General features: G+C 58.8%; 2 protein-coding genes across 15 annotated transcripts in view; one reads left to right on the top strand and one right to left on the bottom strand.

Annotated features, from left to right (window-relative positions):
• The first annotated feature begins 223 nt into the window (after window positions 1-223).
• TSNARE1 (t-SNARE domain containing 1) overlaps window positions 224-24,623 on the top strand; it is a 145,972-nt gene continuing 121,572 nt past the window's right edge. For 4 of the 14 annotated variants that reach the window (XR_007401622.1, XR_007401621.1, XR_007401620.1 and 1 more), the window contains exon 1: window positions 517-788. The gene's annotated coding sequence lies outside the window, so the exon portion shown is untranslated. Of the gene's footprint in view, window positions 291-516; window positions 789-24,623 lie in introns of those variants that run through there. The other 10 variants (XM_049092791.1, XM_049092786.1, XM_049092788.1 and 7 more) reach the window with 6 other exon arrangements.
• LOC112662072 (basic salivary proline-rich protein 1-like) lies at window positions 21,770-22,583 on the bottom strand. The gene is made up of 2 exons (XM_049093069.1): window positions 22,293-22,583; window positions 21,770-22,198 (listed from the first exon to the last, which is right to left on the bottom strand). The coding sequence occupies exons 1-2, from the start codon at window positions 22,581-22,583 to the stop codon at window positions 21,770-21,772; spliced, it is 720 nt and encodes a 239-aa protein (XP_048949026.1).

Raw genomic sequence — 24,623 nt, 5'->3', positions numbered from 1 at the left:
ACTTTGTGGCCCAGCCGGCCGCCGTCCCCGGCCGCTTCGGGTCGTCCGCGCGGGGCTGTCTGGGACTTGTAGTCCTCGGGCGCACGTCGTCCTGCGCGCGGCGCGGCTCGGGTGGCCATTGGCTGGCGCGAGGCGCCGGGGCCGATGGGACGGAGGCGGGGGGGCGACCTCGCGGCGTCAGCCCGGGGGCGGGAGGGGCGTCACGTGACGTTTGGGTCCCGGCTCCGCCCCCTGCGCCGCCCCTGCCGCCGGGAGCCCGCGGAGCGCGCCCGCCAGCCACCCCGGCCCAGGTGAGGCGGCGCGGCCGGGCCGGCGGGGACAGGTGGACGCGGCCGGGAGGGCGCGCGGCCCGGGGGCGGGGCGGGGCTGGGGGCACGCGGGGCGCGGCGCGGCGAGGGGGGACCTCCGCGGGTGGGGCCGACCCGGGAGGGGCGGGGCCTGGAGGGGGCGTGGCCTCCGGAGGGCGTGGCCGCCGTCTGGGGGCGGGGCGGGCGGCGGGCCGGGGGTGCCCTGGCTCCGCCCCCCGGGACGCGGGCGCGGGGGACCCACCTGAGGGCGCATGCGCTCCGCCCTGAGGCCTCGGGTCCCACTTGTGGGGTGCACGGGGCGGCGGGGAGCCCTGCGCCCTCGAGGCCGCCGCGTCCGCTCTCTTCTGGCCTCGTCCGCGTTTGCACCCGTGCTGAGCGGCCGCGGAGCTTGCAGGTGACCCTACGTGCCCCGGCCCCGTGGGGGGCTCGCGGCCCCCTGCTCCCGGGCCCGGCTCCGTGTGCGCCGTCCAGCGTGGTCAGGTATGGAGCGCCGCCCCATCGCAGGCGGTTCTGGGTCCGCCGCCGTCCCAGCTCCCCTGGCTCCCCTGCGCCCTCGCGTCCAGCCCTTCCCCCGGGGCCGGGGCCGGGGTCACCTGTTGCGGGCACTTGCAGCCGATCGTGGGGACTGCCTTCTCTGGCCCCACTTTTGCGTCCGGCTCTGGCTGGCGCTGCACCTCTGTGGCGTGTGGGGTCCCGGGGAGGCAGGCGCCGGGAGTGGTCTTCAGCGTACCCCCCAGGGACACAGAGTTGGGGTGAGGATGCTGATGCAGCCCGTGCAGAGGTACCCAGCCTGTCCTGCGTCAGGTCCCCGGTAGAAACCTGCTGCGGCACATGCCTGCCCGGGGCAGTACAGGGTCAGGAGCCAAAGTGTGCTTGCAGGTGGCGGTAGGAGGCGGACAAATCCAAAGAGGCTTCCTGGAATCAGTGGAGCTTCAGCTGGGCCACCTCCGCACCTGTTCTCTGTTGGCCTGGCTGCCCTGACGGCATCCAGGCAAGTTGCTGTGCAGGTGAGGTCTGGTGCTCCCAGGCTCCCGGGCAGGCAGGCAGGCATCCTTAAGTCTCCTTCCCCAGCGGCCTGCTGCCTGCAGGGTGAGGGTCGGGTCTGGCTCCTGCATGTCCCTCCAGCCACGTCTTCCACGACTTGCTTCATGCCGCCGTCGTGTCAGAGGCCTTGTCTCTTGCACGTCCCACGTCTCTCTTCATCAGCACAACAGCTAGGTCCTCTTGTTGTAATGGCCCTGTGTTCCGATGTGTCTTTTGGAACCTCTCCGTCCCTGTCCCTTGCCTCCCCTGCTTGAGTTTCACCCACATGCCTGTGGCCCTAGCGCCCGTGCCTTAGCTTGCCTTCTGTGATCATCCCGCACGTGACCGCGCAGGGCCCTCCGTCTTGGTCATCCCTGTACCTTGGGTGCCCAGCCCAGAGTCTAGAGAGCAGGTTTCCATGAAGGAGTAGGTGGGCGCTGTGAGACAGCGAAGAGAACACGGTGAGAGACGCATTGGGGCAGGCGGTTTGCTCAGGATGTGGGGAAGCTCGAAGCTGGGAGGTGGGATTTACCTTCCAGTTGGGGAGAGAAGACTCCAACTGTGACCAGGTGTGCCCTGAGCCACTAATGGCAAGGGCTAGATGCGTGCCTCGGGGTCCCAGAGCAGGAGGTCTTCCTAGGGTGTGGGATTTGAGCCGGGCCAGGTAGCACGGCGGGTGGGCATCCTGGGGATGGTGGTGCTCATCATACTTGCCGCACTCAGATGGCACTTTGGGTGCCAGGCTCTGGTTCTCAGCCGTGAGGCCCAGGGGCTCAGCTCATCCTTACAGGGAGCCCAGGTCAAGGGCCTGTCATCACCCCTGTGGTACAGGTGAAGAGACAGGTGCAGAAGAGGGAGCTTGTCCCCAAGTCGCTTCACTGCCAAGTCCTGAGAGATTATCCGTTCAGCCTTGGACACATGGTTGCTTTCAAGACTTGGGCATTTTGTCGCTCTGGCTCCTGTTTGTGGTGGGCGGAGAGCTGGTGATCGTTAGCATCTGGTTTGTGTGGTGTCCGTCTGACACTCACTCGGGCTCCGGAGGTGGGCCTCCTCCTGGATGCAGCGTTCTCTGCCGTGGCGCCCCTGCGCTGCCTGGCTCCCAGGTGGCCGCGCCTCTGTGCCACGTTCCGCCCTAAAGGGAACGGGAGCCCAAAGGGAGAGGAGCACACAGACAGCGGGAGCCGGGGCCCCCACACGGCCGCACCTCTGCTTGGTCGCATGGATTCTTGCCTGTGCTCTGCGCCCTGCCTGACCACCTGTACCCCTTTTGGGTGCGTGAGGCGGGTGACGGGAATTACGGTTCCTGGTTCTGGGTGACAAATGTGGGGCTCAGAGGGGCCTCCTCCTGCACCCGAGCAGGGCCACTGTGCACTGCCACCCGCCCCCCTGCCCCGGGGAGCCACGTGTCTGAACGCATGTCTGTGGCCCAGGCCGGAGCCAGGCAGTGCAGGTGGCTGTGCGCCGAGGGAGTGAGGTTGGATGGAGCTGACCTGAAGCGCGTTCTTACTGCACCACGCTGCCTGTCAGCGCCAGGGGAACCTCTTGTAGGAAAGGAGCTAGTTGTCTGGGCTGCTTCCTGGAGAAGGCAGGACTTGCCAGGGAGCCAGACCTGGTACCTGGCAGGTGCCCAAGCTGGCGGAGGCCACAGGGCCGGGGATGCCTCCTGGGGGCCCTTGGTTCAGTGCGCTCTCTGCGCTCCAGTCCTCAGATGCCCGCTGCAGCTGTGGAATTGTCCCCGTCAGCCTGAAGCCTGGTGAGGGGTAGGACGGCTGTGGGGTAAAGGTGACTGCACACTTGGCTTTAGACCACACCAGATGGAGCCCTGCCCTGTCTTTGGGTTCTGTGTGGGCTAGAGGGGGCCCCAGTAGGACTTGGGCTGGTTCGTGGGCTGCCTGGGTCCGTGTACGCAGGGACGCTGTGCTGGGCCAGGGGCCAGGTGCACAGGATCCTTGCACGCCCCGCCGCGGGCTGTGCTCACGGCTGCCACGTGAGGTGTGCAGCGCCCTGAAGGATTCTCAAAGGGCAGGCCTTGCACAGAGGTCAGGATGGGCGGTGAGCACGGGGGGCTGCCCCGAGTGTGTTCCCCGAGTCATCAGGGAGGCTCCCGTGTGCGCAGGACTGAGGTCACAGTGAGTGGTCAGCAGGGGGGTAGGGAGGGGCTCCCACTGTGGGTGGGAAGGGAGGGTGTGGGTGCGTATATGGGAAGGGGTCCTGGGTGCTGGTGAGAGGGCTGAGCTGAATCTTGAAAACTGTGCATCAGCTGTGGCAGGGGGGTAATATGGAGTGGAAAGGAGGGGTTCCAGATGGGGGGACCTGAGGGACGGCCCAGCAGTTGCAGGGGTCCCCCCGGGTCAGTGTGACTGGGGCCCGGCTGGGAGGGCCTGGGAGGCTGATGGCCCGGGGTGTGGGGAGCCATGCTGAGGGTCACTGGGGGAGGACTAGGGAGGTGGGGGCCAGGGCCTGTGGGGGAGGCTGCCTCGGGCAGTGAGAGGCCTGCGCCCTGCCCGGGTCCCTGGGGTCTGGACCTCTTGGCCCTTTGGCGCAGTATCGTGTGGCTGGGTCCGTGGTGGCAGCAGTGCCGCGAGTCCCCACAGCAGAGCGAGTGCTGGCTGGGGACACCTGGGGCTTTCCAAGGACTGGGGTGGCAGGATGCTCCCGCTTTGGGGGAGAGAGCACCCTGCCTGAGGTGGACGCGGGAGGGCGGAGCCAGGTAGTCAGGATGACCCCACGAGCACCCAGCCTGGAGCTCTGGCCCAGCAAACCTTTTTATTGTCTTTAACTGGATCGATGGAAATGGTCTTATTTTCTGCCTCTGATTTCCCCCGAGAGGGGGACGGGGGCGTTGGCATCCTTTTGTGGGAACAGTGGCGTCCTGCAGACGTGGCCATGCAGCGTCTCCCCTGTGGCATCCTGAGTGATGGCGCTCATTAGCACGTCCCCAGCCTGCCCGTCTGGTCCTGCAGCCACTGGGCGGGGGCACCGGGCCCTCGGAGGGGCGGACACTGAAGCCAGGGGAGGGGTATCGGAGGGCGCGGGGAGGGCTCTGGGGTCAGAGGGTGCCCGAGAGGCAGCAGGGCCCCCTTTCGTGTGACCTTCGGGCTGGCCCCTGCTTTGGAGGATTTGCTCTGCCTGCCGACCAGGGTGTGGTGCAGGCTGCTATGGAGTAGGAGTGGTGGGAACTCTGGACAACTGGCCATTGTCACCGCAGCAGGGAGCGCTGCTGTGTGCCCGGCTGCTGCCGCGTTCCTAACGTCCTCACATCACACTCCCCGGGGCGGGTGGCTCATCCAGAGGCACAGGCCCGTAAGCGACCCATCAGGATTTGAACCCAGCCTGCTGGCTGCAGGGCCCGCCCACCCCTGAGCTGGCCCCCCTGTCCCACATTCCTGCCCTGCTGTTCCGAGGGGGGCCGACCCAGAGGGAGGCGCTTCGGTCCTGGCGGAGGCCCTGTGGTTAGAGGACAGTGTTAACGTTGCTGTGGTTGCGCGGAGAAAGACTCCGTCCTGGGCCTCTCCCCCGAATTGAGCTGCTGTCTAGCTCATTCCAAAGGAGAGCGGGGCTCTGAGAGCTTTGGGGACTTGGGACTCAGGGTATCAAAGTGCAGGACCGCCCACGGAACCTGGAGGCCAGGGAGCGCTGGACGGAAGGGGCTAGAATGAGCTCGCCGTGTGGCAGGAATCAGCGTTCTCAGGGCTTCAGGGCCTGGTGCCACTCTCGTCCGCGTGTTCACGTCTGTCCTCCTGTCTCCCCAGCCAGACCCTGGGTGTGGGCCGAGGGGTGCAGACTGGACCTGGTGTTTGGGGGCGCGGGGTGGTGGTGAAGGAGGAGGGTGGGCTGGCAGCTGGGACAGATGGGGGGAGTGAAGGGCCAGTGGGGGGGGCACCAGGGGCCTGGGCAGAGCCAGCCGGGAGGAGGCAGGGGTGCAAACCTCCCTCCGGACCCAGCGACCTCTGGCCTCTGGCCGCCCTCCACTGAGATCCTGATTCATTCCAGCCACGTATTTGGAAAGGGGCCGTGTCTAAGCAGGTGGCCCAGCACGGGTCTTCCCCTGCATTAGCATCACACAGCCGGGGCCTCCTTCCTGGGCTGGCTGCTGCTCCCCGCAGGCTCTTCGAGGCCGCTAATGAGGTCTGACCCCGCCCTCATCCCCGTCTCCCACAGGGAAGGTGCTAATGAGTGTGCTGGGGGTAGGGGTGAGGGGGGCAGTTAGGGCTGTGGTGGAGACAGGGGTCTAGAAAATCTTGGGTTGCAGGGTGGGGCTGGTCTGCAGCCCCCGACCCCCCTTCTCTGTTCCCCCTCAGGGTCGTGGCTCTTCCTGGTGCTTGTGGCACGGGCGTGGCCCTCTTCTGCTGAGAAGCCTGGGGCGCCTCCCCTCCCTTGGCTTTGGCGGCTCCTGGCCTGTGACCTGCTCACCTTTCCAGCCTGTGGTCTGCCGAGCCCGCCGTCGGGTGTCTGCCTGTGTGCGGGCGATGGCAGGTGCCAGCCTCACCCGGTGACCTCCTCCAGGTGTTGGAGCTCGGCCGAGCGCTGCCCTCTGGAAGCCTGCCTGTCCTGCCTCTGCTGCTTGCTTGAGCCCTTGGGGAGGGCAGGGCACGGGGAGAGGGGGGCTGCCTGGCTGGTTCCTCGCTGCGTCGGTGTTGGGCGCCCTGCACACTGCCCCGCAGTGTCTCTCCTGTGTCTCTCCTGTCTCCATGGCCCCAGGATGGGAAGCGCACGTGGTGGGTGCACAGTTAACAGTGTGTAAGCGGGACCTCGCAGTTGGAAGGAGCTGTTAGGCAGCCGCAGTGCTGGTAGGGAGCTGCGAGGGGCTGAAAATGTGGGTGGGCCAGCCGTGAGCAGGTGTTTCGCGTGCTGCAAGAGCAGGAGACCACTGCTTGGGAGACTCACGGCTGCTGGGTGGGCTTCCAGAGCCGGGTAGCCCGGCCGCTGCGAGCAGACCAGCGTCGGGCAGGTGGGTGGCACGTGGGGAGTGCTGCCTCGACCCTGAGGGGCGTTGCTGCCTCGACCCTGAGGGGCATCGCTGCCACCTCGAGCTCCACGCGTGGGGTCTTAGAGCCGTTGAGCCGAGCAGGGCCGCGGGCCGGTCCTTTCTCTCCGACTGCGGGAGGTGACTGTGTCTTCCCGGGCCAGGAGCAAGCTCAGCAGAGCTGGGAGTGGAACCCGGTGTGGCCGGCCGTGAAATCCGGGCGCCGGGGAGGCTGGACCGTGGGGAGCTGCCCGAGCAGCAGCCTTGAGCTTGCTCATGGGGACCGGGATGGGGCTCTCGTCACCGATGTGGACCCCTTCCGTTTCCCAGAACAGCTCTGATGTCGTGTTTCACCTGTGCCTCGTGAGTGTTGTATTTGAGGAAGGGATCCTATAACCAGCCGTGGGTTTTAAAAAATAAAAATAAAAATAAAAATTCATTCATTTGAGCGCGTGCGCGAGCACAAGCAGGGAAGAGGCTCGGAGGGAGAGGGAGCAGCAGACTCTGCTGAGCAGGGAGCTGGACTTGGGGCTCGATCCCAGGACCCTGGGATCATGGCCTGAGCTGAAGGCAGACTCCTAACGAACTGCCGCCCAGGTGTCGTCCCCGCGTGGTTCTGACGCTGGTACAGCCGTCGTTTCACACACTGGCGAGCTGGGCCGGAGCTGGCCTGCGCTGTGGGCTGCGGCCCTGCGTCCTCTGGTCTGACGGTATGTTGGGGCTCATTGCCCGCCTCTGCTGCCCCGCGGGAGGGGTTGGAGGCCATCGCAGGGCAGGCCCCACGGCAGCGGCGGGGTTCAGTCCGTGGGGCGGGAGGGCAGGTTGGCAGGGCTGAGGCTGGACAGCCAGGTGTACTCCCGGATGCCACAGGCGGGGTGGCGGTCCTGGGGGTCCAGGCTAGGTCTTGCCGCCGTAACAGGTGTGCCCCAAGTATCGGGAGCCTGGGGCAACATACCTCCACTCGTGTCCTCCAGGGATCGGCCGGACTTGCTCAGGGCCGTCGGGAGTCCTGGGCTGCGGAGGGCCACGTCGGGAGAGTGTCAGAGGGGACGAACCCTGGGGTCTTGTCCTGGGAACCAAGTGCGGGGCTCAGAGGGCAGCCGGCTCGCTTCTGTTCACAGCTCGTCGGGCAGGAGTCGTCCCAGGGCGCCCCTCCAGGGGCCGGAGCGCAGTGCCGCCCCGCTCCCCGAGGGAGGCCGATGCTCAGGCCGCCTGGCCAGGCAACCGTGGGCCTTTGGAGGGCCGCCCTTCATCCCTGGGCTGCCCCCCTCTTCCTCCTGGGATTCCCCCGTGTGCCGGGAGGTCGGGGCCCCGGGTGGCTCACCTGCCTTCTGGGCTCACGTTCCAGGAGGCAGGTGCTCGGGAAAGCGGACTGGGTTGAGTGTGGCCTCTGCTCAGTGACGTTGTGCGTGGAGATGGACCGCCTGGGGTCGTTTTGTACCATTCAGTTTTTTATTCCGTGACGGTGGTATGTTGCCCTGCCGCTGTCAGAGATCATTCTGAGCCCCGGTGTACCCTCCCCGTGACCGGGGTGCAGTCCCCGTAGTTTCCATCACCCAGGGGACCCCTCACACCCCGGCCTGCTGCCCCCTGCCCCTTAACTCCTGGCGCCTGCTAGCCTGTCCCCCTGCTGTAACGTCATCTCTAGAATGTCACATGGACGGAACCCTGTGGCACGTCACGTCTGGGCACTGGCTTCGTCCTTCGGCGTGGCTCCTGGAGATTTCCCAGGGTCGCCACGCATACCGATAGCTTCTTTCTCTTTATTCCTGAGCCTTGTTCCGCGGTGTGGACGGACCACGGTGGAACTTACCCAGTGTCCTTGCGGTCTAGTGCTTTGAGGGGTTCATGTTGTTTGAGGGTAAAAACACGGGAAGTGTGCAGCTGGAAGTGACAGCCCCCCCCCCCCCCGCCCCAGCTGGCCCGTCCCCAGCTCCACAGGTGACGCCACTGTTGGTGTCTTATGCATGTGTGTGCCAGGTGTGTGTGAACACCAGTGTTGGCCAGACACAAATTGTAGACTTTTATAGGTTTCCTGTGTCTCGAGCAAGTCACGTGATAACACGCGTGTGCCCTGGTTTGTATTTTGCCCCCCACTCAGTCAAATGTCCTGGGAGTCTTCCTGCATCGGTACAGAGAGCGTCTCCTTTTCTCTTCGACGGCCGTGGAATAGGTCACGTGGGGATGTGCAGGATCCATCCGGTGGTCCTGTGCTGATGGCAGGTTGGTGGCTTTCAGTCTCGGTCCGTCACAGAGCGAGCAGCCTGGAGCGTGTGTCACGTACCCGTGTAAGCGTCCGGCGTGCGTAGGTTGAGTGCTGTGAGCGCGGGTGCTGGCCCGAGGAGACACGCGCCCAAGTGCCTGCCTACGGAGGTGCGCGCGGTGGTCCCCCCGGGGGGGCTGAGGCGCCCGGCGCCCCCCCACCCGTGCCGGCGGAGCTCACGCTTCCCATAGGGACGCATCTGGATTCCCTTTATTAGGAGTGAGTTTGGTATCTTTTTATATATCAAAGTGTCATTTGTATTTTCTTTGTGAACTTTCTGTTCCTTTGTTCATTTTTTACGGACGGCGTTGTTGATCTTTTTCCTGCGGATCATGGAAATTAGCTCTTTGAGTGTCAGATGAATTAGGTCATTTGCCTTCTGCTTTGGTTATTGTTTGTGCTTTGCCACGTGGAAGCTCTTGTGTAGTTGGATTCATCAACCTTTCTCTCCTGGCTGTGGAGCTTGAGTTGCAGGGAACAAGGGTTGCTTTTCCTCACGTTAAAAAAGATCCCGTGTTGTCTTCCGCTGTTCACTACTGTACTTGTAGAGCTTTCCCTCACGCGTCTCTTACCGTGATGTGTGGCGTGAGGTAGGGGTCTGGCTCTTGCCCCGTGTTTTACCAGTAGTCCTGTCCAAGCGCCGACATGATCAATCCCCCCCCCCCGTTTTAAGTTCTAGCTTAATCATGTTGTACATTCCCTTCTGTATTCAGATTTTTGTAAATGTATTTTTTTTTTTTATGATAAGAACGCTCGGCATGAGTTCTACTGCCTTAAGTCAAAGTGTACGGTATGGCGTTGCCGACTGGAGGTGCAGTGTTGTGTAGCACGTGTCTTGACCTGGTTCGTGTCGCTTGACTGAAGCTTGATGCGCACTGATGAGCAGCTCCCCGCGTCCCCCTCCCCTCAGCCCCTGCCGCCATGCCACTCTTGACCCTATTTTAGATGAGTCACGTCACTGGTCGTGCAGTGTGTGTGTCCTTCTGTGACTGGCTTATTTCACTGAGCATATGCCCTCAAGGCTCACCCATGTTGTGGCACAAGTTGCAGGATTTCCTTCCTTTTAGAGGCCGAATAATATTCCGTGGCGTGGAGGTGCCACGTTGTTTTTGTCCATTCACCCGTTGATGGACATTTAGGTTGTTTCTGGATCTTTGGTTGTTTCTGGAGCAGTTGTAGCTCTTGTGACTGATGCTGCAGTGAGCAGAGGAATGCTACGATCTCTTTGAGATCCTGATTTCAGTTCTTTTGGATAAATACTGAGAAGTGGGGTTGCTGGATCATATGGTAGCTCTATTTTTAATTTTTTGAGGAACTTCCTTACTGTTTTGCATAATGGCCGTGCCATTTTGCATTAGCAGCATGCAAAGGTTCCAATTTCTCCACATCCTTTCCAATGCTTGTTGGGTTTTTTTTTTTTTTTTTTTTTTTTTTTTGTAATTGTCATGCAGACAGATGTGAGGCGGTATCTCATATTGGTTTTGGTTTGCATTTCCCCGATGATTAGTGATGTTGAACATTTTCCCCATATACTTGTGGACCATTTGTCTCTTGGAGAAATGTCTGTTCGAGTCCTCAGCCTTTTTTATAATTGTATTATATTATTATTATTTACCATTGTAGCAGTTCCTTTTATGTTTTGGAGGTAGATCCCTTACCACATCTGTGGTTTGCACACATTTCCTCCCGTTCCTTACGAGCCTTTCGCTCTGGCGATTGTTTCCTTGGCTTTGCAAAAGGCTTTTGGTTTGATGTCGTTTTTGTTGTCTTGTGCTGCATAAAGTCATTGCCAAGGCCAACGTCAGAGTCTTCTCCCTGAGGTTTTCTTCTAGGAGTTTTACAGTTTGGGTCTTGCAAACATTTGGGTATTTTATTTTGAGTTGATCTTGTGCACGGTGTAAGATTGGCTCCAATTTCATTATTTCCATGTGCATCTTCGGTTGTCCCAGCACCATTTGCTGAAGAGGCTGTCCTCTCCCCCTATGTGTTTGTGGCACCCCCGTTGAAGATGAGTTGACCGTCTATGTGCGGGTTTACTCCTGGGATCTCTGTTCTGTTGTGTTGGTCTGTATGTCAGTCTTCACTCCAGTAGCGTATGGTTTTAATTATGGTAGTTTTATGCTATATTTTGAAGTCAAGATGTGTGATGCCTCCAACTATTTTGTTCTTTCTTGAGACTGACTATATTTGTTCTCTATAAGCTGTTCCCATCGCCTCTGAGCAGTTGTAGCCACTATTTTAATTATTAACCCCTTAGATGATGTTTTTACTAAAACATCTCAAAGAACTTATTGCTTGTTTTGTCGTAATTTGGGGGGGACTATTCTAGATTGTTTATCTTACCTATGGACTTTGAATTAGCTAGTCTATTCTTTACCCAGTTCTTCCACCAAATACATATACACATACTCAGAACCCCCAGACCGGATTGGTTTTGGGTTGCAATTGTGTGAAAGCTGTCCCTTGACAGGGGAGAGGCGACATCTCTGTGATCCGAGACTTCTGTTCAAGCCAGGGTTCATCTTCCCACTCGTTTTGGTCCCTTTTGCGTTCTTCTCCAGTATTGCCACACTTTCTTTGTTGCTGGGAAGTTTTGGCTTTCCGAGTGTTCCTGTGAGGGGTCTTGCCTGTCCTCTGTCTCGTGAGCGTGTGCCGAAACTGCTGGTTGCCGTGTAGCACTCTGTCCCCCTCTGCCTTACTGAGTTGCCTTGTTCGGTTGGTTCTTGTGGGCTCCCCAGAACTCCCGTGGTAGCCAGCAGTGACACTGAACCTTCCCCTTCCAGGTTTTATACTCCAGGTTCTGCGTCTTACGCAGTTGTGTGGGCTGGTTCCCTCCGTGGAGCGGTGACTCACCGTGGTTGCAGTGGGCGCCTGTTGGGTGCTGCTCTTGCTGTTTTCTCATCAAGCAGGTGCGCCTTTTGGGCCGGGATACATATATTTCATGTGCCCGCAAGAACCTGTCCTTCCTCTTGTTGAGTGTTCTATTTTTTTAAAGCAAAAATCACTGCTGCAATTAGTTCCCTTTTAAAAAATCTTCTGTGAGGGGTGACTCAGTAGGTTAATCGTCTGACTCCTGATGACAGCTCATGTCTTGATCTCAGGGTTGTGAGTTCGAGCCCCGTGTTGGGATCCATGCTGGGTGTGGATCCTACTAAAAAAAAAAAAATCATCTGTGGGATGATCCTAGGACTTCTCTTGGATACACAAATATGAGGCCTTCTACTGATGGAGTTGCTGATGGTGAGGTATTTTTGGATTCCTTGAATGTACTTCATGTGGTCTGATGTGGAATTCTTGTAAGGGGCTGCCGGACACTTGTAGCTCATGTTTTTTATTTTAATTTTTAAAAAATATTTTTATTTTAGAGAGAGAGAGAGAGAGAGACACCAAGTGCCCATGCATGGGCAGGGGTGCAGGTGGAGGGAGAGGGAGAGGCAGGCTCCTGGTTGAGCAGGGAGCCCAACACAGGACTTGATCCCACTGGGATCATGACCTGAGTTGAGGGCAGATGCTTTACCGATGGAGCCCACCCCGCCGGCACCCTGTTGCTCTTGTTTAATTTAGCGCCTGTGTTTTGCTCTTTACGAGTGAGGTTGAGCTGTAATTTTTTTCTGGTGTGTGTGTACCTTTTCACCTTTTCCAGGGTTTGAGATCAGGGCTACACTTGCTTCATAGAAGTAACTTAGAAATCTTCTATGTTCCAAGAACCATTTTCCCCCTTTATTTGCAGAAATTCAGCCATGTCTTTCTCTACTCAGTTTTGACGTTCTTTGCACTGGTTGCTTTTACAAAAGAACAGTTTCACAGCACTGCATTCCTGGTCTTTATTATTTTTTTTAAAGATTTTATTTATTTATTCATGAGAGACACAGAGAGAGAGAGAGAGAGAGAGGCCGAGACACAGGCAGAGGGAGAAGCAGGCTCCATGCAGGGAGCCCCATGTGGGACTCAATCCCAGGACCCTGGGGTCATGCCCTGGGCTGAAGGCAGGCACTCAGCCCTGAGCCACCCGGGCCCTCTGAATTCCTGATCTCTAAAAGGCTGGTAGAGTTCCTCTGGGGGAACTCTGGGGCCTGGTGCTTTTATGTTAGTTTGCTTTGTTTTTGTTTTGAGGAAAAGACATTTTACATTTTTACATTTTCTCTTTTGGGTCAGTTTTATAAATTATATTTCCCTAGAAAAATATTGGCGTCATCCAGGTTGTCAGATTTATTCACATAGACTTGGGTAAAGCCATCTCTTAGGATCTTCTAATTTCCTTGGTTTCTGTGGTTAGTTTCTTATCTGCCCCCTTGCTGCTCCGCTGGGTTGACTATTCCAGCTGACCCCGGAACAAAGTGGGGCCTGGGGCGCTGACACCCGGCACCGTTGAACATGTTTGTAGCCTGAGCCTCCCCGGAAACTTGTAATAACGGCCTCCTGTTGACGGGAACCCCAACTGAAAACATGCAAGATAGTGTGTTTTGTACGTTTGTATCGTATGCCGTACCCTTACAATAAAGTAACCTAGAGAAAAGTAGATGTTATTAAGAAAGACACAAGGTGGGCAGCCCGGGTGGCTCAGCGGTTTAGTGCTGCCTTCGGCCAGGGTGTGATCCTGGGGACCTGGGATCGGGTCCCACGTCGGGCTCCCTGCATGGAGCCTGTTTCTCCCTCTGCCTGTGTCTCTGCGTCTCTCTCTCTGGGTCTCTCAGGAATAAATAAATAAAATCTTAAAAAAAAAAAAAAAGAACTTAAGCCAAATTTACAGCAATCAGAATAGTCAAGGTTCGTGCCAAGAGCACATCCTTTTACTCGGTACCTGTTCGCATGTTCTAGCCTTTTGTTCTAGGGATTCATCTGTCCTGGGGATTCCTGGGTGGCCCAGCAGTTTAGCTCAGGGCATGATCCCAGGGTCCCGGGATCGAGTCCCATGTCGGGCTCCCTGCATGGAGCCTGCTTCTCTCTCTGCCTGGGCCTCTGCCTCTCTCTCTCTCTCTCTCTCTCTCTCTTTCTGAGTCTCTCAGGAATAAATAAATAAAATCTTAAAAAAAAAAAAAAGACACAAGGAAGAGAATATATATCTCTAGGGCTTTACTGTAAAAATCTGTGTATAAGTGGATCTGTGAAGTTCAACCTGTGTTGGTCAAGGGTCAACTCTAGTTGTTATCTTATTGCTTGTATTTGTCTTCAAAGAGCTAACCTTTGGATGTATTTTTAAAATTCATTTTCCTGTTTTTCTGCTTTTTTTAAAAAAAGATTTTATGCATTTACTTGAGAAGGCATGGATGAGTGTGGGTGAGTGGGGGGAGGGGCAGAGGGAGAGGGAGAAGCCGACTTCCTGCTGAGAGGGCAGCGGGACCAGGGGCTCTATCCCAGGACCCCAGGATCATGACCTGGGCCCAAGGCAGCTGCTTTCCTGACTGGGCCACCCAGGCATCCCTGTCTTTCTGGTTTTTAACTCATCACTTTTTTTTTTTTTTTTTAAAGATTTTATGTATTTATTCAGAAAAGACACAGCTAGAGAGAGGCAGAGACACAGGCAGAGGGAGAAGCAGGCTCCAGGTAGGGAGCCTGATGTGGGACTCGATCCCAGGACCCCGGGGTCACGCCCTGGACCAAAGGCAGGCCCTAAACCACTGAGGCACCCAGGGATCCCCAACTCATCACTTTTGCTTATAGTTGACCTTTTGCTTTCTCTTAGTTCATCCTTTTTCCTAGGTGTATGATTTGTGTGCTTGATTCGTTTGTTCATGTTCTTTTCCAAAAAGTGTTTCATATTTAAGAGCTTTTTCGTACATTCCGAGTGGATATGTTTTCTACAACATTGCTGTCTGGAAGTTCTGTAGTTTTGGTTTGTATTTTCGTTTTTGGTCTAAGGATGCTTTAGGAGCAAGTTTTAAAATTTCCAAGTGAAGTGTCTTTGGATTTATTAGTTTTGTTACTCTGGTCGTCCCAGTTGCATTTTGATCAGAGAAAATGGACTGTTCTCTCTTGGGCTTCCCGGGTTTTATGTGGTTTTCCCTGTGGCCCTAACGTGGAGCCAGTTTTCATCACTGCCTCACAGGTGCCGGAAAAGAAGATCTGTGTTCCACCTTGGAGGTATGGGGGTTGACGTGTGATTCCATCAGTCGTGTCGTTTGGGTCACACGTGCCCCTACTTCCTGTCTGCGTGCTCTGCCATGGGTACGTTTCCGTGTTTCTCCTTGTGTCCTCCCGTGAACGTTGGTGGCCGTGGGACCTGATGCGTAGCTGTTCAAAACTATTTTTTTTTTTTTCGGAATTGCACCTGTTGGTATCACGAAGCGCCCTCCTTTGTCTCCTTCCTACGCTGTCTGCTGTAGGGTCATGACGAGGGGTGCTTTCTCTCGTTGGCATTTGCTTGGCGGCCTTTCCCATCCTTTTATGCCTGACCCTTTGGAATGACCTCAGATGTGTGTCTGATGTGCCACACGAAGTTGGATTTCGCTTTGTGATCCAATCTGAGAATCTTTTTATTTTTAAAATCTCACTAGAGAAGGTAAAGTGATTTACAAGAGTGGGCGGGTCAGATGCATTTGATTTTAGTCCTGTCATGTTTTGTGTGTTGTGTCTTTGACATCTTTTACTATCTGGCATGTTTTCTTTTTCATTAAAAATTTTTTTTTATCATTCTGATATCTAGGAGAGTCTGCCTCTGTCTTCAGTGTTAACCTCTCTAAGGCTGCCTCACGTAATGGCCTCAGCACTCGGGGTCCGTGGCGACCACTCCTGTGCCGGGCGCAGCACCTCCCCCTGCCCCGGCCGCGGAGAGCCTCTGAGCCCTGACACCCGTGCGTGCGTTCTGGTGCTTGGCGGAAAGGGAGCTCGCAGGTGTCACTAGGGCTGTTGGTCCCTGAAAGGTTTCACCTTGGGTTATGTGGGGGGGCCCAGAGTGATTGTTGGGGCCCTTCAAAGCGAGCACTTTCTCCAGCAGAAGTGAGAGAGATTCCAAGGGTGGGGAGGCTGTGAGGCGTGGGGCTGTGTGTGAGGACCCAGAGCTCGGCCGGGAAGCCTGCGAGTCGGGGTCAGCTGCTCCGCTGCGCCGTGGCCCTCGGCGGCCCTCAGCGCGGCCAGCCCTGTCTCCTGGCCACCTCGTGCTCCCCCCGCTTGTATTTTGTCACGGAGATGGCAGCCATACATTGCAGGCTCTGACCCGCAGTTGTTACTGGGCAGGCCTCTGGCTGCTTGTTCCGTCTCCCTCCTCCTCTCCCCTCCCCCCCTCCTCCCCTCTCCCCTCCTCCTCTGCTTCCCTGCTCCCCTCTCCCCTTCTCTCCTGCTCCCCCCTCCCGCTCCCTGCTTCCCTGCTCCCCTCCTCCCCACTGCTCCCCCTCCTCTTCTCCCCTCCTCCCCTTTTCCCTCCTCCCCTACTTCCTTGCCCCCCTCCCCTCCGTTCTGCTCCCCTCCCCCTTCCCTCCTCCCCTGCTTGCTGCCCCCCTTGCCCCTCTTCCCCTCCCCCATTTCCTTGCTTCCCCCTCCCCTGCTCCCCTCTCCCTCCCTCCTCCCCTCCCCCCATTTCCCTGCTCCCCCTCCTCTTCTCCCCTCCCCTTCCCTCTTCCCCTGCTTCCCTGCCCCCCTCCCCTCCATTCTGCTCCCCTCCTCCCCTCCCTCCTGCCCCCTCTTCGCCTCCCTACTCCCTCCTGTGTTCACCAGTCCAGTTGCTTCTCCAGACTCAGGCATGTTATCTGCATCCCGTCAGTCCAGTCCCACGTTTGTCTCACCTGCAGGGAAGGGTGCGAATCGCTCCGGGCCCTTTCCATCACGTTCCATCACGTTGCTCTGTCCCCTGTCGGCCACAGACACCGCTGCTGCCTGTGTCCCGACTGGACCTCAGAGCCCCAGGCCTGCAGGTTTGCTCCGCTCTGCCAGTGCTTTCCCGTCTTTCTCTTCACCTCCAGCTGTCATTTCTCATTTCTGTCCTTTGTGATTTTGGAATCCTGCTGGCTCAAGGTTCTCTCTTTCTGGGTTCTCGCAACTCTGCCTCGAGGACTTCCTATGTGGGGATGACTGCTTGTTACTTTGGAGCGTCGGGCACACTGCTTTCGCCGGGCCCCATGGGGCGTGGGTGCCCCTCACCTCTCGGCGGGTGCCACTGCTCCCTTCTGTGTCCCTCACCCCCTCGCCCCCGTGTCCCTGTGTCCATGCTGAGCCAGTCTTCTCTCTCTGTCCTTTTTCAGAAACTTAAAATCTTTTATTTTTTAATTGTAGTAAACTACACATAACATGAGGTTTACCATTGTAATCATTTTTTAAAAAGGATTCTACTTACTTGAGAGAGCGTGTGCCCGTGTGTGCCTTCATGTCTTGAGCAGGGCGGGGAGCAGAAGCGGCAGGAGAGGGAAGGGGAGAGACTCTGAAGCAGATTCCACGCCGAGCGAGGAGCCTGACGCGGGGCTCGATCCCGTGACCCTGAGATCATGACCTGAGCTGAAACCCAGAGCTGGGTGTTTGACTGACGGAGCAGTCCTGACGCCCCAGCATAACCATTTTTAAGTGTGTAATTCTGTGGCATTAAGCATGTTTATGTTGTCAGGCCAGCATCACCACCATCCTTCTTCAGAACTTTCCCATCTTCCCAAGCTGACGCTCTGGCCTCATTGCTCGCCAGCTCCCGGGCCCGACCCCACCATCTGCTTCTGTCGCAGACTCTCATGCCTCCAGGGACCTTGCAGGAGTGAAATCATACGGTGCTGGGGTGCTGGTCCTTCTGTCTGGCTGTTCTCATTTAGCGTAACGTCCTCACGGTTCATCCGTGCGGTAGCGGGCATCAGAATGTCCGTCCTGCCCAGGCCGAACGATATCCCAGCGTGGACGGACCACATTTCACTTGTCCATCCAGCTGTCCATACATGCTGGAGTCTCTTCCACCTGCTGGCCCCGGTCACTGTCGCTGCTCTGAATGTGGTTGTGCCGACGTCTCTTCCAGGCCCTTCCTTCTATTCCTTTGGGTATTTGCGCAAAGCGGAGTTGCTGGGTCATATGGGAATGCCGTTTTTACTTTTGGCGAGGAAATTCCACGGAGTTGTCCACAGTGGCCGCACCAGTTTGCATCCCCATCAGCAGCACACAAGGGTTCCTGCTTCTCCATATCCTTGCCAATACTTGTTTTCTGGGGAGTTTTTGGCAGGAGCCGTCCTGCTGGGTGCAAGGAGGTGCGTTGTGGTTGGGTCCGCGCTTCCTTGAGGATGAGAGATGGGCAGCGTGTGCTCATGTGTCTGCCGGCCATTGGCGCATCTTCTCTGAGCCAGTGTGTGTTCGAGTCCTCTGCCCACGTGTGGGCACTGCCCACTGTGTTCTTTCCGTTGTTGAGTCTCGGGAACTTTCTATTCTCGATATTAGCTCCTTATCAGATATACCTTGCAGACACTTGCTCCCATTCCACGGGTTGTCTTTTCACTCTGTTGAGAGTGTGTTTGACTCATGAAAGTCTCTGATTTTTTTGAAAGATTTTATTTATTTATTCATAAGAGATGCAAATAGAGGGAGAAGCAGGCCCCATGCAGGAACTCAATGTGGGACTTGATCCCAGGACCCCGGGGTCACTCCCTGAGCCAAAGGCAGATGCTCAACCACTGAGCCACCCAGGTGTCCCAACAGTCTTTAATTTTGATGACGTCTAGCTCATCTATTTTTTCTTTTCTTTTCTTTTTTCTTTTTTTTTTATACTTTTTCTTTTCTTGCCTGTGTTTTTGGTGGCAGACCTGAACAACCACAGCCAGTGCCATGAAGCTGCTGCTCTATGTTTCTTTTTTTTTTTTCTTAAAGATTTATTTATTTATTTATTCATGACAGACATAGAAAGAGAGAGGCAGAGACACAGGCAGAGGGAGAAGCAGGCTCCATGCTGGAAGCCCGAAGCGGGACTCGATCCTGGGACTCCGGGATCACGCCCTGGGCCAAAGGCAGATGCTAAACCGCTGAGCCCCCCAGGGATCCCCTGCTCTATGTTTCTCTTTAGAATTTTATAATTTTAGCTCCTACATGTAGGTCTTTGATCTCTTTCTGCATTACTTCTCTGTAAGGTGATAGGTAATAAGCATCCACCTTCGCTTTTCTGCACGTGGATGCCCAGTGTCCCCACATCATTTGTTGGAGAGACCGCCCTTTCCCTGCTGAGTGGTCCTGGGACCCTGGTTAGAATCATTCGGCCATATACGTAGGGTCTGTATCTGGGCTCCCTGTTCTGCGCCGCTGGTCCGTGTGTCCGTCTTTATGTCTTGATGGTCGTAGCTTTGAATAGGTTTTAAAATCAGGCAGTGTGATACCTCCAGCTGTGTTCTTTTTCAGCATTATTTTGGCTATTGAGAGTTTATTTTTTGTTTTGAAACGAGTTGGTTTTTTCCTGGCTCTGCTCTTTGTAAGAGTTCTCAGAGACGTGGGGTGTGGGGACCTGGAAGTGGGCAGCCTCCGGGGGCTCCCCCTCCACTGCTGCCATAGAGGCAGCGGCTGCCCCGCAGAGAGAGCTGCCCTGCCTTGGTGAGAGGTACAGCTGTCCCGCAGGTGGCTCGCTGTTGTTGCAGCCCAGCTGACCTCTCTGGGGGCCCCTGACACCTGCCCTGCTTGTTGAGCTCTCTCTCGGTGGTTCAAGGTCCTCCTGTAGCACTTAGGGAACGGGCCGCGGCTGACGTGCTCCAAGACGTGCCTCTGGTCCCCTCACCACCCGTGAACCTCTCCATGCTTCCTCCTGTGAGGGGCCTGCCCCGTTTCACCTGCTCTCTGTAGCCTGTACCTGAGTTTTGGGGCCTGCAAATGGTATTTGTTTCCTACTTTCACTGAATATGAAGTGTGAGCTTTTACATTTTTTGTTTGATTATTTTTGGGGGGTCATTCTCCTCATCACCTAAGTGCGATTTCTGGAGGGAGGTAGGAAGCACTATGCTCGGTCTGTTTCCTTGTGTCCAGTACTCTGGAAGTGTGAGAGGGGCAGCAGGATGCCCGCTCTGGTGAGGACCCGTCCATGCCCCGGCTCCCTCCCGCTGGGATGGCGGGCATGCAGGCTGAGCCCCGGGCAGGGGGACAGGATGGCCCAGGGCATGGCATGGGGCTGTTGCGTCCAGCACCACGGACAGCTCTGGGTGTCCCCGCGGGAGCCTCTGACCCTGGTGGGGCCTCCTCCCTGCAGACCCCGGGGGCCAGCGGCCGGAGGTGCAGGGCTGTCCTGGTGTCTGAGCCACTGGCATGGCGCTTGTTACCAGCAGGTGGGGCTTGGGCAGGACGCAGACCCTCTTAGGTGGGCAGGAGGCCCCTCTTAGGCGGGTCTGCATTTTCATGCTGTGGTGAAGGGTGGAGGCTTTGGGAGCCTGGCTGGTGCCTGCTGCCTGCCCCACCCCGGCCACCCTGCCACCCTGGCTGGGGGGCACACCTCTGTGATTTACCTCTGCCATCTGTAAGAAGGGGGACCGCACTCCCCCCTGCCACCTTCCCTGAGACCTTGCTGCAGCTCTTGCCCCCATCTGGTAGCAAGGGTCTTCCCCTCAGCCAGTAACCTGCTGGCGTTCCTCCCGTTAAAACAACAGAGAAGCTGCTAGTAGCCTCCCATCGCTGAGCGTCACGTCACCCCGCTGCAAGGGAGCAGAGGTGCTCCTGGTCTGGCTGGTGGCCCTGCGGCTGGTGGCTCATGGGAGGACAGGACGCTGCTGCTGTGGGTGATGGCAGGTTCCCTGGTGGGGTCGTCTTGCCGCTGGTGCTCCTGGCGGGGCGGTGTGATAGGATGGTGAGATTGGGGGCTGTGTGACGTGCCTGCCTGGGGAAGGCGCTGGGTCCCGTGTCTCCTCTGCTCCCCTGCGTGGGCCTTCCTCGCAGCGCCCCCGGCGCCCTGTTTCCTCCCTCCCTTGGTGTGCGGTCATACAGGGCGCGCCCTCGGCATGGAGGTGTGTGCCTCACCCCCTTGCCCTGTGCCCCGGGGGCTCAGCAGCGCCCTCAGGCAACCCCTCCGTGCCTGGCCCCGCTCGAAGGGGTCCTGGGGCTCTGCGTGTTGAATGCTGTTTGTGGTGCCTGTGGCCGTCCTCCCCTCGCTGGCCTCTGCGCAGAGAGCGGACATGTGACACCCAGGCATGGCTCGAGCTCCAGCCGGACGTCCGGTCTGTCCCATAGCTGCGGCCCAGCACGGGCCTTGGCAGGACACGGACCTGGGCTGGATCCCCCCTCGGTCTCTGACTGGGCTTCCTGGACAGGTTCCTGCCTCTCTGAGTCTGTTTCCCCTCTGAAGAGTGACAGTAAAGGTTCCTTTGCTCTGGGTCCGAGGCTCAAATGGTGACCAGGTGGGCTGTGCCCAGGCACGCAGGGCCACAGTACCCCCCTCCAGGCCTGTCCCTGCTGCCCACGCCCACCCCCGCCAGAAGTCTCTGGGTCTGAGTGTGGATGGGGCCGCCCCCACTCGCCGACCCAGGCGGACTTCCTGCCCCTCTGCCGCCCCCATCCTGGGAGAGGGCTCGGCGCATGGAGCAGGCAGCAGGGCGGTAGGCAGTGCCAGGCCGGAAGGGGGCCTCCTGTGGCCTTCCCCGGGGAGCAGGGGGTGCGGGGGGGGCTCGGCAGGTGGGGAGAGGGGCGTGCGCGGCTGCCGTCCTGAGTGCCCAGGCTCATTCTCGAGCCTGCTTCCCCGTGGCCCGTTCTGGGCGCTGTGCCGTGAGGTGCCCGGGGTGCCTGGCTGGCACCGTGCGTGGCGTGGAGTCCAAGTTGCTATAACAACACCTCCAGCTGGGCCTCCTCTGCCTCTGGCTCTGGCACACTGGCGCGTGGGGCCGAGCATCTGGCCTGGGTGCGCGTGAGCGTGAGGCGGAAGTGGTCGGGGTGGTGACCTGAGGGCGGGCGTGGGCGCACACCTGGCTCCGTGGTCAGGTGCATCTCAGGGAGGCGAGGGGTGCGCCCAGGTCGCCTGCGGGCGGGGCCGGGCCTCAGCCTGCTGCCAGCCCTCCCGCTGAAGCAAACGGGAAGATCGGTCGTGCGCACCCGGTCCTCTGTGTGGCGTCCCCTGGGGAGCGGGTCTGAGTTCTGCTTCCCCCCACCCGAGGCGGCCGCGAACCACAGAACAGGGGGCCCGGCGTCGGTCTCCAGCGGCCGCTCTGGCCACACGTCGGGCCCAGTGGCCTGGCGCTCCTGGCACATCCTACCCCCTGGGCCTCCACACACGGTCGCATGTGCCCGGGGCCTGGGAGGTGGCCGTGCCTGCCTCTGGGCATGTCTGCGAAGGTCTTGTCTGGCCTGTCCGTGCTGTCACTGGAAAAGCCACACGGAGGAAAAGCTCCTGCCCTCCGCCCCCTGCCCGCCACCTCGGCCCCTCGGAGGGCGCAGCGTCTCTGAAGCGGAGCCGCATTGGGCTTGGGAAGGACAAGGCGGGGGGGCCGGGGCCTGGTGGGGAGTCGCTCCCTCCGTGCCGGCATCCGCACCCAGCACCTGGCTCTGGGCGTTAGTCGCCCATCCGCAGACGTTGGTGGGCTGAGCGGGGGGCTGGCGGTGCGGAGATGCCGGAGGGGGGCCCCAGCCTTGGCTGCCCGGCTGTGGGGCTGGCTGGGGGGCGGGCAGCCGGGGAGATCCCCCGTGGGGCGGCAGGTATTTGCCCAGAGCTCCCGGAGGGGGGCCGGGGGGGCAGGCAGGCTTCCCGGGGTGGGTGCAGACGGGAGCCTCCTTCTGGCTCCAGTTCTCCTGTGTGGGGAGAGGGAGGAGGCTCTTGGGACAGGGGAGGAGCACTGCACCCTCGCTCATCTGAGCACCAGCCGTGTCAGGTGTGTCGGGGCACCTCCACAGGTGTGGTGGTCTGGGCCGATCGGGTGTGCCGACTGGGCGTCTTGGGGCCCTGAGGGGCCGCAGCAGCCTGTACCCCGGGGTTGGCGGCAGAGACCAGTCTGCCTGGAGGTGAGGCTGTGGGGGGCCCCTGGGATGGGGAGGGGCCCTGCTGCCATCTTGTGGGGGGCCCCCGGGGTGGGGAGCCCTGCTGCTGATCTTGGTGTCGCCTCCCTTCGTCCGTGCTCCTCTTCATCTGGCTGCAGTGCCCTGGGGGTGTCGAGAGGCCCTTGGGGGCCGAGGCCATGGGGGTTGAAGGTACCTGTGGCACCTTGGTCTGACCCTGAGAGCCACATTGGGAGATGCGGGGTCAGGGCTCACTGTGCGCCCCAGCCAGGCTCGCGTGCTGATGGAATCCGGGGTCAGCCTGGGTGCCTCCTGGGCCAGGCTGCGGCTGGGGTGACGTCCCCCCAGGGACAGGGTTGGCCCATAGCGTCCTCCCCCAAGAAGCAGAGATGGGGGGGCATTTGCACAGGCAGGTGGGCGGGACCAGGGACCGGATTTGTCACTCGCTGTGCAGGCAGGAGCCCCCGGGCGGGCTGCGCAGTGTGGGGGGCCCTGGGCCCCGCGGGTGTACCGAGGTGCTCGCTGCGTGCCTGCTGCTCCCTTCCTGAGGACCTGAGGACACATCGGTGGACACAGCCCCTGGTAGCCTGCACGACCCCCCAGAACCCCCAGGTCCCCCGTGGGCCTCGTGCGAACCCGGGAGCACTGATGTGTTTGCTCGGTGAGGTCAGGGTGCTCCGCTACTTGTCATGACTTCTCTGCCTGGCAGACACTCGGGGAGCCCCAGGGGCTCACTCCGCAGTGCCCGGGGGGCCGGGTCCCGAGTGCGGTTCATCTGCCCACAGCCGTCTCTGACCTGCCGCCCGGCCACGGCCCTCGGCGTGGTCTTGTGATCACTTTAACGTTTGAGGGCCCCGCGGGGCTCCCGTGTCCCGTGGCTGGGTCGCGTGGGCGCACCCGACAAGCAGCGTCCCGGGGCTGTGGTTCCGGGACATCTCTGTGACTCAGGTAGGCAGCCCGGCCCGCAGCAGCCCCCCACTCCTCCCCCTGCGGCCCCAGGCCACGGCCTGTCTGGACGTTTCGTGCACACGGAGTCGGCCGCGCGTGGCCCTTCGGGGTGGCCCCCTCCCTCAGTGGCGGCCACAACCTGTGTCGGGGCGTCTCCTGGGGTGACGCTCAGCAGGTGGGTCTGTGCCCTGCAGCCTTGTCTGCGACCTGGTGGTGTGGAGCTGAGGCACCCGGCACGCACACACCTCCCGCATCTGGCTCGGGGCGTTTTGACGGCCGTGTTCACCCCTGCACGCACGGGGCGCCCCTGCGGTTGCTCACAGGTCATGTGTCTTCCTTGTGTGTCCACAGCATCCCTGCTCTCATTCACGCTACCTTCCAGTGTGTTCAGAAACCAGTCTGTAGGAGCGTTTTGTGTACGGACCGTAGCAGCCTTTGTGTCTGTGTCTCTACGATACTGGTTGTCTTCTAATCTGGCCTGTGTTGCATTTTAATTTTACAAAAGGCTTCTTCTTTTTTCTTTCTTCTTTCTTCTTTCTTCTTTTTCTTCTTCTTCTTTTTCTTTCTTTTTTTTTTTTTTAAATGTAACGCGCTGCCAAATCTGTTTTCTTGAGTGTGTGCTTAATGTTGCTTTGGTATTTGGGAGATACTTCCTTTTGGGTTATGCTTTACTGTTTTATTATTAATTTACTTTTGAAATCCTCAACCCTTTCACCTATCTGGATTGTTTTGTTCCGATTGCTGAAGTGAGGAACTGGCCTGGTGTTTTCCAGGGGCTTGTAGGCCTGTCGGGGCACTGGGTGGTGGGTGGGCCGGGGTGGGCTCTGGGAGGGGAGGCTCCTTCCTTGGTGCCTGTGTGAGCTCAGGTGAGTGCATGTGGCTGGGGGGGGCTGCGCAGTGAAGCACATTTCTCCTTGAACTCTGTCTTCCACTGCACCCCTGCCCAGCCCTGGTCCTGGCGGGGTGCCTGCTGCAGCTGCTTCCCGAGGGGAGGTGGGCTTTCTGCCGTGGGTCTCGGAGATGGGTTTGTGCATTCTTTGTTTCCCCAGAGGCTTTTTTTTTTTTTTTAATATGTTATTTATTCATGAGAGACACACAGAGAGAGGCAGAGACACAGGCAGAGGGAGAAGCAGGCTCCCTGCAGGCAGCCCTATGCGAGACTCGATCCCGGGACCCCAGGATCACACCCTGGGCTGAAGGCGGCGCTAAACCGCTGGGCTACCCAGGCTGCCCGTCCCCAGAGGCTTGTTACCCCCATGCTGTGGCCCTGGGT

Source organism: Canis lupus, chromosome 13 (assembly GCF_003254725.2).
Source record: "Canis lupus dingo isolate Sandy chromosome 13, ASM325472v2, whole genome shotgun sequence".
NCBI lineage: Eukaryota > Metazoa > Chordata > Mammalia > Carnivora > Canidae > Canis > Canis lupus.
This window is presented reverse-complemented; position numbering and strand designations above follow the sequence as displayed.